General features: G+C 40.7%; 1 protein-coding gene across 1 annotated transcript in view; it reads right to left on the reverse strand.

The window, feature by feature from the left end:
- Positions 1–1,367: 1,367 nt before the first annotated feature.
- The window catches only part of TRAF6 (TNF receptor associated factor 6), a 29,894-nt gene continuing 18,068 nt past the window's right edge, over positions 1,368–13,193 (reverse strand). The window contains exons 3-7 of the mRNA XM_077322178.1: positions 12,437–12,587; positions 11,490–11,648; positions 10,682–10,753; positions 9,703–9,780; positions 1,368–6,513 (exon numbers count right to left, since the gene is read on the reverse strand). Of these exons, the coding sequence (XP_077178293.1) occupies positions 5,632–6,513; positions 9,703–9,780; positions 10,682–10,753; positions 11,490–11,648; positions 12,437–12,587 (1,342 nt within the window). The 3' untranslated portion in view covers positions 1,368–5,631. The remainder of the gene's footprint in view (positions 6,514–9,702; positions 9,781–10,681; positions 10,754–11,489; positions 11,649–12,436; positions 12,588–13,193) is intronic.

Raw genomic sequence — 13,193 nt, forward strand, 5'->3', positions numbered from 1 at the left:
ATGTTGTTTTAGGGGTTTTATGCTTTGCTGTAACTCGCCTCACGACTTCGGGGGGAGGCAATAAATTTAAATGATAATGATATTAATAAAAATGTATGATAGAATTGTTGGTTTTAGAATGAACTATGGCCACATGACCTGAAACAAGCAGTTATAAAGCACTTTGCAGAATTCACAGTACATTATTTTCATATATTTCATATTTCCATGGGAGCGGTATAAATAAAACACTAAGGGGTGGGGGGTGGGCTAAGTCCAGGATGGGGAACAGCACCCATTGGCCCCTTTGCCTGAACTGACAAGCGGAGGGCCCAATCGGCAGCCACGCGTATACTGTAGCTAGGTTATTATTAGGAGCTAGGTGGAACATGTACATCATTCTGCAGTCACCCCACTAGCTGCTCATCAATTACTGGGATCAATTCAAAGAATTGACTAACATAAACAAAAACATTCATGGCTTTAGTCCTGTTTACCTGTGGAACTACTTCTCTCTCTATGCTCCACTATACCAACATCACTCATCCAAGCAAGGTCTTCTACAGGTAACCATCCTGTAAATGGGCAAGACTGATAACCGCCTGTACTTCAGCATTCTCTGTTGTTGGCCTCCTACCTTATGGAAGTTTCCACTTATAAAGGTAAAGGTATCCCCTGTGCAAGCACCGAGTCATGTCTGACCCTTGGGGTGACGCCCTCTAGCGTTTTCATGGCAGACTCAATACGGGGTGGTTTGCCAGTGCCTTCCCCAGTCATTACCGTTTACCCCCCAGCAAGCTGGGTACTCATTTTACCGACCTCGGAAGGATGGAAGGCTGAGTCAACCTTGAGCCGGCTGCTGGGATTGAACTCCCAACCTTATGGGCAGAAAGCTTCAGACAGCATATCGCTGCCTTACCACTCTGCGCCACAAGAGGCTCTTTCCACTTATAGCTTTTTGCAAAAAATGCAAAACAGAATTATTCAAGAGGGCTTTTTGCACAGGTAAATAGGACTGTACGATAATGAAAGGGGCAGAAAGTTGCATTGGTTGTGGATTACAGACAACACTGTAGATATGTTACTAGCTCTGTAGTTGTTTCTAAATTACTCAGCATATCATATTTAAAAGCTCATACTTTGTTCAGCTCTGTTTGAGTTTTCTGTATGTTTCAGTCTTCCATGGTCTGAACCCTACTGTATTGGTCATTGGATGTCCTATCCTGTTGACTGTCATTGACTTATATATATACTATATAATTCACCTTGACAGAGAGACAGGTGAACAATAAATAATAACAATCACATCTGGATCATGACCTTTGTTCAAGGAAATCCCTGATGTAATATCATTGCAACTAGACATAGTAAAAAAAGAGCAAATAATCTCATAAATACTCAATTAGTTTATTAAAACACTCCATACAGGCATTAGTTTAGTGAAATACTATATACAGACATTAATTATAGATGGTATTATTTTGGGAAACTAGTAGAATTGACACATCATATTTTAGTGTGTTTTATGTTTACTTAAGGCAGAAATACAGATTCCATATCTTAGTTAAAAGAGCAGTTCGGTGTTCTGTTTATATAACTGCAGGAATTTCTGTTTGCAAACACACAGCTGGCTCCATGGTCTTATAATGGAAATGGAACACCAACAGTAAGGAAGCCGAATTTCCTATCTTACAGATTCAGAAAGTAACAAATTAATTTCTATAAACAGTATAAAACTGTGCAGAAGTGTAAATATTGTGGGACTGAACTTCATCCCAGCACTTCCAAGTGCAGTTTGTCCTTGTTCTCTAAATCCTAGAGAAAAATGTAATCCACTCACACAAACCTCTGCTTGCTAGAACAAGCAGTAGAAGCCATGTTTGCACGCGCAGTGAACTGAATTACAAGGGGACACGTCTTCTGTTTGTATTTGCCACCTCTTGTATGGAAAAATAAATAAATAGTGTAACTTTGTACATACTGTCGCTTGAGACAATCAGCACCTTAAAACAGCATGTTACTGGTATTTTGGGAGTTGGCTTCAACTTAGGCTAATAAAATTAGTCTCTGGTTTAAGAAAAAAAGGTACATGATATGTGAAGGCTCTAGGCACAGCATAAAGTCAGTTTGTAAAGAAGAGGTTGGTAGGAATGCCAGAGTACACATATTTTAAATATGGAATAACATTTTAAATGATTATAAGCAGGAGGGAAAACAGTGAAACGAAATGACACAAGCCTTTTCTAAGTAAATAAGAAAAGTATAACGCAACTTTAATTAAAACTGAAACACTGAAAGTTTATATTATGCCTACACAATAACCAGATCTGAGGTAACTGGTGATTCACTGAAAGGGGCTTGAAGTATGAGGGGACAGCAGTCTCAGTAACGAAGTGTAAGGAAGTAATGTCTGAAGACACCGGCAAGTTGGGGTTTCCCCTCCTTTAAGGCTAAATCCCAGTTTTCTTACCTCTCAGATGGCAAAAATTAAATTTCAAGGTAAAAAACAAATTTGGTAGCGATCAAAAGAAAGCAAATAATGTGGGCACAAACTAATCAAGTTACATCAGTTAGGACTGACAGCATGTATGGATATTTGTGAAGACACTGAACTCTTCAATAATGTACTATCAGTAAACATACTATAGCTTATTGTTGCCAGAAGTACTGCATTCAAAAAGCCTTTGAAAATTTTGTGTATATAAATTTTGTGGTATAACACAGTGGTCCCCAACCCGCGGGCCGCAGCCCGGTGCCAGGCCGCGAGGGCCTTGGCGCCGGGCCGCGGCTCCCTCTCCCCACACCCCCCCGCAGTAAAAAACTTCCCAGGCCGCAAGCTTGTGGCCCAGGAAGCTTCTTACTGTGGTTGGGGGGGAGAGGGAATCAGGGCCGTGGCTGGGCCGTGCATGCGCCATGTGCAGCCAAAATTGCGCATGCACAGCACTTTTGCGCATGCGCAAAAGTGCAGCGCATGCGCGATTTCGGCCGCACATGGCGCATGTGCAGGCGCGCAGGTGCGGGTGGGCAGTTGCCCTGCCGGTCCCCAGCCTCAAAAAGGTTGGGGACCACTGGTATAACAGACCCCCCCAATAAGTCCCAAAATGTCAATTTTTCCCATTAAAAATTTAAAGTTCTCAGATTTTTTCATCCTGTACATTTGGAATGAAGGAAATGCTTTGTCAGACAAGGTTTTTCTCATTCAAAAATAGTTTTTTCCCCACGTATTCCCTCAAAATTTCAATTTTTTTCCATTGGAAAAACTGATAAAGTCCTTTCCCCCCATGCTATACATATTGAGCCTCTTGTGGTGCAGAGTGGTAAGGCAGCAGACATGCAGTCTGGAGCTCTGCCTATGAGGCTGGGAGTTCAATCCCAGCAGCTGGCTCAAGGTTGACTCAGCCTTCCATCCTTCTGAGGTCAGTAAAATGATTACCCATCTTGCTGGGTGGTAAACGGTAATGACTGGGGAAGGCACTGGCAAACCACCCCGTATTGAGTCTGCCATGAAAGCACTAGAGGGCATCACCCCAAGGGTCAGACATGATCTGGTGCTTGCACAGGGGATGCCTTTACCTTTATACATGTTGAGTGTCAAAAACCTTTCCTTAAACAGAGCTCTTACTCATTCTAAAAGATATCTCACAGGAATTTCTTTTCAGTATTCCCCCATGTAGAGGTTCCTTTCAGAGAATGTGAAGGTTCCTTATCTTCTATGAATCTTTTTTGTAATAACATAATGCCTTAAGCTGGTACTTGAGAAGTGTTTATATTCACAGATGGCTGTAGGAAAGCAAAAGTTTTGGGGAAATACCTCAAGTTAGACTCGGTTCTCAAAGAATCATCTCTTCTGAAAAATGTAAAGAAAGGTTCTGTAGCAAATAGTCATGATTAGGATGAAGAAAACAAAATAATAGCACTCGGAAATCACAGAGTTTATTAGTTAAAATTCATCTTAACTTTCATAGCTATGTGCTCGTACAACATTTAGCAGTGAATGTATTCTGATTTTATTTGGCTTAAGAAAGCCTCCCTTTACTCACTTTCAAAAGCTTTTTCTCCATTCATTTTATTCAAACTGCAGAGAAGGGAATTTGGCTGGACTCCTGGGCTTCTCACAAGCCTACCTATTAAGTAGTATTTTTTTCTCATAAACAATGTTTTTATGGGTATCTGAAAATGTCTCATTGTTTTCTGTTGGATGTTAATAAATACTCTGTTCTTCATTTGGTTTAGAAATTTTCTCTATTTGCAGGGATGGCTTTTTCAGGATCAAACACCAAGGAAAGTTCAAGCAGCATCGTACAATTGTAAATTAACTTGTAGCAAAGCCTTTTTTTTTGGGGGGGGGGGATGCTGACTGGTGTCTTCCACTACTTTCGCTGGGCCCTCTACAAGATCAGTCATGATAAAACTTAATAATCAATTATACTTTCTTAGGTGAGAAGGCCAGCCAATTATTCCTCATTCTGAATAATCTAAAATCATGGATGTGCATTTAGAGATTTTTGTGTTAATGGCTGTAGTTGATACAGTTAGTGCCAAATTATTCTGTCAGCACCAATATATTTTGAGCAGAAACTATTTTTAAAACACTGCCTTTTTTTTTTTACTCTGCATGATCTCCAGGCCAGTTATTACTGACTATAGAATTAGGCACCAAGTTAGCAGCTTTCCAGCCTGATCATGTGAAAAGACTGGAACTATGGACATAAAAAGCTTTCTTGTACCACAGGACAAGCTCTTATGCAACCTCCTTGTTTGTAATTAGATCAGGATACCAAATACATTGATGTGCATGACATCCACTGAGAACTTGAAGATCAAAGATATGGGACCTGTTAAGGTGGAAATTATCCCCATAAATGCAACTGGATAAAAAATAAGATAGAATGGAATGACAAAAATGAGACAAATGTGTGGAATGGCAAATAGGTCAATACCTATTGGAACAGTACTATCATAGACATTTAGATATGTCAAAGTCTTCTACATATACCATGAGCCTAACAGCTGTTGAAAAATATTTAGTTTCTTGAGAAGGGAAGTAGTCCAGTGAAATCTGTAAATAAAAACCTTAAAATCTCAATTCAGATTTGCAAAAAGATGCAAGGCACACAGAGCACTAACTTTCCTGCTGAAGCTTCTAAATAACATTAACCAGTTCCATATCTGCTATGACACTCTGAAGGCTTATTTAGTAACCTGACTAGCTTAAAATGTAGTCTCTTCTTTTAAAAAATCTGAACAAGCTACCCCCTTAAATATTCAAATAATTCAGCTCCTCTGTAAGACTCTGATGTACAGGTGAGGTGATGGTTTAAGGTCTGTAGGCCTTATTATCACTATACACAATATACAAAGTAGTACAATTTCACAGTTCTTACCACACTAGAAATTGTACTATTTTAATGCATAGTTGTTAACAGTGTCAGCTTTCAGTAAGGTTTCCATGAGTTATTTACCTCACTTTTCAAAATCAAGAGGGTGCATACTAATTTTGATACTTTTATTTTTCTAAGTGAAAATACTTTCCATTCCCTGAAAACCACGCTGTACTCTGTGAATGGCAGTTTGGTTCTGCTCTCACAAATCCTTTTATCACCTTAAGTTTTACCACTAAATAGCAAATGCTCAGTTTGAAGGCACAATGGATTACACAGTCCCATCAGTACTACGAGGCTGAAAACCTTCTCTTCGAAGACTGGTTAAGTCTAAGCGTGTCACAACCTCACAGCGTACCAACAGAGTATCGTCTTTCACATAGGCTCTTTGTTTTAGTGACTGCAAATGCATGAAAGTCACATATCCAAAGCCCTTTGGGCTGCGATAGACAGTCGGCCGCTGGAAGGCTAAGAGATCAGGCTTGGTATCCATCACTTCTTCATGGTTGTGTCTTGAAGAACCTTCTGACTGATCCAGAATAGAAAGTCGTATGGTGCCTTGAAATGGCCAAGGCAGATGACTGTCATAGTCTCCTTGCATAGTGTGAACAAAAAGGGAAATATAGTTAGCACAGCGTTGAGCATTCGGCAACTGGATATGCAGCCGCAAGCAAAGCTTATAGCCAGGTTTCCCTGTGTAGAAGCCTGGGCTGTGAAGAACAACTGGCCTTTCTTCTTCTTGGGCTTTTAGATATATACTGAAATTCTCAATCTTCCAGATGAAAATACCGTTACATTGCTGTGCTTCAATTTCAGTAATTTTTTCTTCCAGATTTCGAATGGTGCGTTTGAGATTCCCCATGTGTGTGCTCTGTGTCTCCATTTTAGCAATCAGTTCCCGGATTTGGTGATCTTGCCTTACCAAGCGACCTTCCAATTGCTGAATGGTCTCCTTGAAGTTCTGGACTTCGGGGCTACATTCACACTGGGCTGGCATGGCTTGAGGGAAAACTGACGGGTCAAAAGATATTCCTCCAAGGAAAGACATGGGAGATGGGGTCGCAGAAATGATGTTCCGGAGAGTCTGAGCCATCATTCTCATATGAACCTGAGTGAATTCTTGCATATGACGTGCCAACTCATTCCTTTGCATCTGGAATTTGAAAACACATGAGCTCATAAGTATTTCCTGTGACTAAAATCAAACATAGCCTTAATGTAGGCAGGAAAGAAAGAATGAACTGGAAAGCAGAACTGGCTTATCTTTCCATAAATATCTGAAACAAGAACTGAAAATCTGAACAGGAGAAAAGCATTACTAGAGCTCATGGGTGGCAGCAATTTAGATTACCTCACTGATTAAGGCCAAGAAAACATTTCCAGGTATAAGCAATTTATTAGACATATGTAATAACAATATTGCACTCCCAACAGCATTGCAGTTTTTGTCTTCTGTAGTTTTTCACAAGCATTTCACATAGTTTTCTCATTTAATATGGGATTGATACACTTCATGGGATTGAGTCATTGACCACACTGGAAAAGACAATAATGCTAGTGGTTTCCTATAAGCCATTAAGATGATGGTTCCTCCTTTGATCTTGGGCTAAGAGGCAGCTGAATAACCGCCACTGGTTTCTTCTCATTCCAAGTATGAATTTAAACAGGTGGCCTGTGGCTCTTCACTTAGGGTGTAGAGCTGAGGCCTAGGCACTATATGCAATGAATGGAAGATGATTCCCTCCGATTTTGCAGAGAAAGAGGGGGAGAATGCTACATCAGTTACTAACCTGGAAGTCATTCTGACATACAACAATACCTGTGGGACATCTGTAACCTCAGCACATCTTGATTATGCCCTGGACTTCTGTATGCTGACTGTGGTGTGCTGGGGGGGGGGCGTTATTAGTAGCAGTTGTGAATGCACTATTTTAGAGTAAACAGGATCTGGTAGGTACAGGAATGGGATTGATCAAAGATAGCCAGTGTTTGGCAACAATGTTCACTGCCTATTTAACCCCTGTAGCATCTCTGAGTTTAAAGAAGTCTCTCCTATGAAAGTATTACATACATGTCTGATTATGAATTTCCTCAGCCCCCCATTTTAAAAGATTTTTTTTGGGGGGGGGATCAAGTTCTTCTGCTGGCAGAATATTGAAAATATGCCTTAATCTGGATGTCAGCTGTTACACAGGCACACCAGAAGAAAGGCCTAATACAATGCCTGGTCCACAAATGGATCATATCTGATTGAGTTTCGGTTTGGATACTGGTATGGCTGATGCTGGGATGAGTTAATGCCACTACTTGTACTTCGGATCCTTGCCAATCCTGGTTGCTAAAATCATGGAAGGACCACATCAACAAACCCTTAAATCTGTCACTAGCACAGGGTACCTTTCCATGGCTACTCTATCCACCACTACAGGAAAATGATGTGGACAACTACTGCTTGATCACCAACCTGCCCTTTGAGGCAGCATACCAATTCCATGTCTTCTTGAATAACTCATCTCCTTTTCAGTCTGGGCAACAGGACAGAAACAGCTCTGCTAGCTTTAGTCGATGACTTCCATCTGAATGTAGACAAAGGCCATGCTTCTTTGTTAGTCTTACTGGATTTATCTGCAACCTTTGATACAGTTGATCATAGCATCTTGTTGGGACACTTGGAGGCAGAAGTAGGATGCGTGCTGAACTGGTTCAAATCATTCCTCGTGGATCAGACCCAAAGCGTGGCTAATGGAAACTGTTGTCATTGGTGTGGGACCTATCTTGTGGGGTTCCACAGGGTGCAGTTCTATCCCCCATGCTTTTTAATCTCTATGTAAAGTCCTTAGGACAAATCATCCATAGTTTTGGGGTTGAATCTCATCGATATGGGGATAATACCCATATATCCTTATCAAAATCTCCCCGTGATGTGGTAGAACTCCTAAATTACTGCTTGGCTTGTGAGGTAAACTGGTTAAGAGCAAACAAAATTGAAACTAAAATCTGAAAAACAGAATTAATACTGTCTGGGAAGGCAGGGATCATGAAGGACATTCTCCCCACTTCGGATGGGAAAACAGCTGACCCCTGCTGATTGAGTCAAGAGCCTTGGGGTTGTATCTGCTTGGCCCATTATGCATGGCCGCCGGAACGGCGATTTCGGGTCACATGGAAAACGCGGAGGGAGAAGAACTGAAGCAAACCGCTTATGTACGGGACGGGACGCAACGGCGGCAAAACCCAGAGTAACCGATTATGCACGCGGCGACCCTGGCGCCGCTTCTGGTTGCGCCCGGTCACCCAGTAGCTGCGCTTTCTTCGGCGTTTCGCTAACGCAGCTTTTTTGGCGGCATGCACCGAATCTGCGGCCGGTTGCAGCCGGCTCCGTGCGTTATCGGTGATTTTAGTCGCTGCCATTCCACCCCGAATACGCGCTATCCCCCCCCTGCATAATGGGCCCTGGAGAAGCAAAATAATACAGCTGCAAAAAAGACTTTTTCCAACTAATCATAGGCTGAAAGATGGCCTTTTACCTTGACATAGCTGCTCTGTCCACCTGGATCCATGTCATAGTAATGTTGAGACTAAACTTCTGTAATGCAGTGGTTACCAACCTTTTTTGGATTCGTGACTCACCCATAGCTGGCCCAAGGGTTTTTGGTAACCTAGGCAAACTATGACCTTGGCCCTCATCTAGCTCAGCATTCCATTTTCTACAGGGGCTAAATACCTCCCTGGGAAACCAACACATATATCACAAAGACTTGAGCTGACCCCACTACGAAACCTAGCAAGTGGCATTCTGATATATGCAGGCTTTGCATATGGAGGTTATATTCCAGGCTTTGGCCAGTCTTTCCTCCTCTAATCCCCTGTAAGATTCTGAGAAACTCACTCTAGTAGCTAGCAGGATCAATATACAGGGAAGAAAAAAATTAACTAATGTATGACATGGAAGGTACTGTTTCCAGGGTCATATGTGCTTTCCTAAGTCCACTGCACCCAGGGAAAAAAAGCAATGGAAAGGGCAACGGAGAGCTAGCCTGCAACCTACTTTTGTAACCAACCCACCGGTTGGGAAACATTACTATAATGCACTGTACATTGGTCTTACCTCAGAATTAATTTGAAAACTCCAACTGATGCAGAATCCTGTGTCACAGCTATTATTGAAGGAGCACACACATCTTACTCTCATTCCAGTCACTCCTTGGGGCTGGCCACCAGTTACTGAGCTCAATTTAAGGTTCTTGCTTATTGGTAAACTTTTTATGCAGTACATTTACTACTAAGCCATTTTGAGGGTATTGGTTATAATGTGTGTTATGCAGATAACACTGTGACTTACTTTGTCTGGACATCCAAAAACATTATAAATACATGGTACTGGAGCAGTAGGACAGTCGTTGTCATAGTGATTAAGCAACTAAAATAAACAATGAGAACATGGTCATTTGGAGCACAGATGGTTACTTATGATACACAAATATAAAACACTACCATATATCACTCATAGCAGACCAAAAATAATAATCAATTAACTGTTGTGATTTTATGCTTTTTAGCACACATGTGCACGGTATGCAGAACAAAGCTATTGTCTGATTTACTGTACTCAGTACAGCATTCTCAGTACATGACATTTTGGGGGGGGAACTAATTCCCACCTTCTGTAGGGCTAGTGTTACATTTTGCTCCTTATTAATTTTCTCTGTACATAGACACAACCTGAAACCCTTTGGGTCTTGATTAGAACCCTCATCTAGGAGAGTAAAAGAAACAAGACACTTAGTGAAAGAACATCTTTTAAAAGTTCCCATGTAGCAGAAGACAACAAAAAGCTTCTCACTGCTACTTGTTTGGCAGAGTTTAAATCTGCAAAGAGGAGAGTTTTATATACGAGAGAGAGAGAGAGAGAGAGAGAGAGAGAGAGAGAGAGAGAGAGAGAGAGAGAGAGAGAGAGAGAGAGATTTCTAACTGTTTAACTGTTCTGTGTTCATTCAGTCTGTTCTGTATGTAAGCTGGGAGAAAGTATGCTCAAAGGAGTAGGAAATCTCCAGTGAGCCAATCTGGATGCAGGAAAGAACTATTTGAAAGATATCAGGAAGTTCATGTTTTAACTATGCTAAATGCACATCTCTTCCGATACCCCCATAGGATATTCTTCATATTCTTTTGAATCATGCATTCTGCAAATCTTGCATAGTCCAACAGTTGTCTCCTCCTAAACAAGCCCCTCTCATCACCCAATCTACTCCTCCTGAAAGAGGAATAAGATGATCTAATAAGTATCAAAATCTGCATTGCTATCATTGAAAGCTTCTTACCTGCTCTCTGATTAGTTCTGTGTCACAGTATTCACAGAGAACATTTGCCAAGGGGCACTTCTGATCATGAAGCTTCATTTTAATGAATGCAAAAAAGAAGAAATAATTAATTTCACAGAAAGCAGATAATTATTTTAAAAATATAGGTAGATGCTTGTGTGGCAGGTAAATTACAGTACTTTTTTTAAAAAAAGGAAACCATGGAGAAACTTTTTAACTACATTCTAATGCAGAGGTGGCCAAACTGTGGCTCTCCAGATGTCCATGGACTACAATTTCCATGAGCCCCTGCCAGGATTGTAGTCCAAGAACATCTGTAGAGCCATAGTTTGGAGTAGTCTGAACCTGCATACTGCCAATAGGAAATCTCTAGATAAACCATCAAGAAAAAAAATTGAAGTTTGTGATGCAGGGCAACAGACCCTGACCAAGAAGTAAACTACAATCTCAAGACATAAGAAACATTTGAGAAAGAACTGGGAGAAAAACTTTAATAAAGACACCTTTGTAAGAAATTCCAAAATAAAACCAAGAATTTGATTTGTAATATTTGAATTAATATTAAATGCACATATCTTTGGAGAAAGGTAAAAAAGGGTTAAATCCTTGTGACTATACCATTAAAAGTTATTTCCAAATGTATTCCAAATAACTTTATATTCTGAACTAGACTCATATCTTAAACACAACACAGGAAAAAACTGACTTCTAAATCATCAACGCATTAACATCAGATTGAAGACAAATCCTAATATTGTATTGTAAACAATACAAAACCCAAAAAAGTAACATGCTTTTTAAGACACACCTCTTTATCTTCATATGCCATATTCATGACACAGTTTGGACAAGTGACTTGCCGCCTTGGACATTCTAGCATTACGTGTTCTTGTAGCTGATTCTTCTGGAAACAGCCTTGGCACTGAGGACATTCTTCTGAAGCAAAGCCACAATGCAGCTGATGGTCCTGCGGAAAAGCAGAAGTAGACCATGGCATCAGAAACAAAATTTTAAAAATTAGCTCAAATAATTTTTTGGCAAAGCATTGGGTGGATGTGTGCACAGCAAGGGATCCCCGTCAGAACCTGTGCCGCTGCATTCTGGAACAGTTGGGATTTCCAGAATAGGTTCAAAGACAGGCCCACACAAAGTGCATTACAGTAATCCAATCTGGAGGTAACTTTTACATGGATCACTATGGCCAGGTCTGACAATAGTGCCAGAGAGTATTCTGGATTTTAATAACACTCCAAACATTATAACTTGCTTTACGATCAGCGATATTGAAGAAAGTGTCCATCTCACAGACTGTCAAGGAGTTGTTCAGCATTAGTCCTGGAAGTCTATGGCTGTTTTAAAAATGCACAGTTCTTTGTGAATGGAAAAACAAAACTGTGTAGGAAACTGTGTGTAAGTTCTATGAAGCCACAGCCAGCCCATGGCAGCTGAATAGCAGTACAACTATGATGTGCATTCAGTCTCCATATTATTTTCTCATAATAGTTAACAATGTCTGTAACAACTAAAAATCCAGAAACAGGCTTCACAAAAAACAACCACAGATTTGTGGCACAACAAACAGCTTTAGCTACTGTGGTGCATAACAGGTTTGGACTACAGCATCTAAAATACATCCTATCTTAATTTTCCAGCTGGTATCCTATTCCTTGCTGATGTTAATCAACAGTACCTAAGAGAGGGCTGGTATCCTGGGGAGGATGGAAGATTATAGAACAGATTTTATTGTACCCCTACCTCTAGTTGCCTTAGCTCCATCTTTTGATCACAGCCCTTGTTAGGACATTTCACTTTCAATGAGAGAATTTCACGTTTGGCAAAGTTGTCAGGAAACAGCTGATTTTCTTGTAAGCTTTCATTGTCTATTGGACATTTCTGACCAGCATCTCTGTAAGCAAGAAGAAACAGTACTATGAACACACACACACACACACACATATATAATTATACTACGTAAAGGGTTGGATATTGTAGAAGTTCTTTGCATGGAAACAAAACTGCTCTGCCTCCCCAATCCTGAAGCTGCCTAAAATGACCTGAAATGCTGCTCCTGGGGGGATAGGGCACCATAGGAACAAAATGAGTGGGGAGCTGGATCAGTACAACATGGGGCTATGTGGGACAACCCCCACCCCTGAGGGAGTTGATTTTTTTGACAGAATCCATCCCAAAGAGAGGTTGGTCTCTAAGGTGCTGCTAGACTTGAATCTAACTCTTGTACTGCAGGTCAACTTGGCTACGGTATTCTCTGAAACTATTCCCAAAGAGACGGAGGTCTTATGCAGAACTTATACCAGTAAAGCGATAGGGTTATGAGTGTCCTGCATAGTGCATAACTCTACTATCCTATGGTTCTATGATTCTATGAATCAGATCTTAACAACAGCTGTAGTATCATATGTTTTATACTACAATAAGCCTTTGTCTGCTTCAGCGGACAGCTATTCATTAAAGAGACATACATACAGATGAAAGAAGGCAACTTTCTGCAGCT

Source organism: Paroedura picta, chromosome 2, assembly GCF_049243985.1.
Source record: "Paroedura picta isolate Pp20150507F chromosome 2, Ppicta_v3.0, whole genome shotgun sequence".
Classification (NCBI taxonomy): Eukaryota; Metazoa; Chordata; class Lepidosauria; order Squamata; family Gekkonidae; genus Paroedura; species Paroedura picta.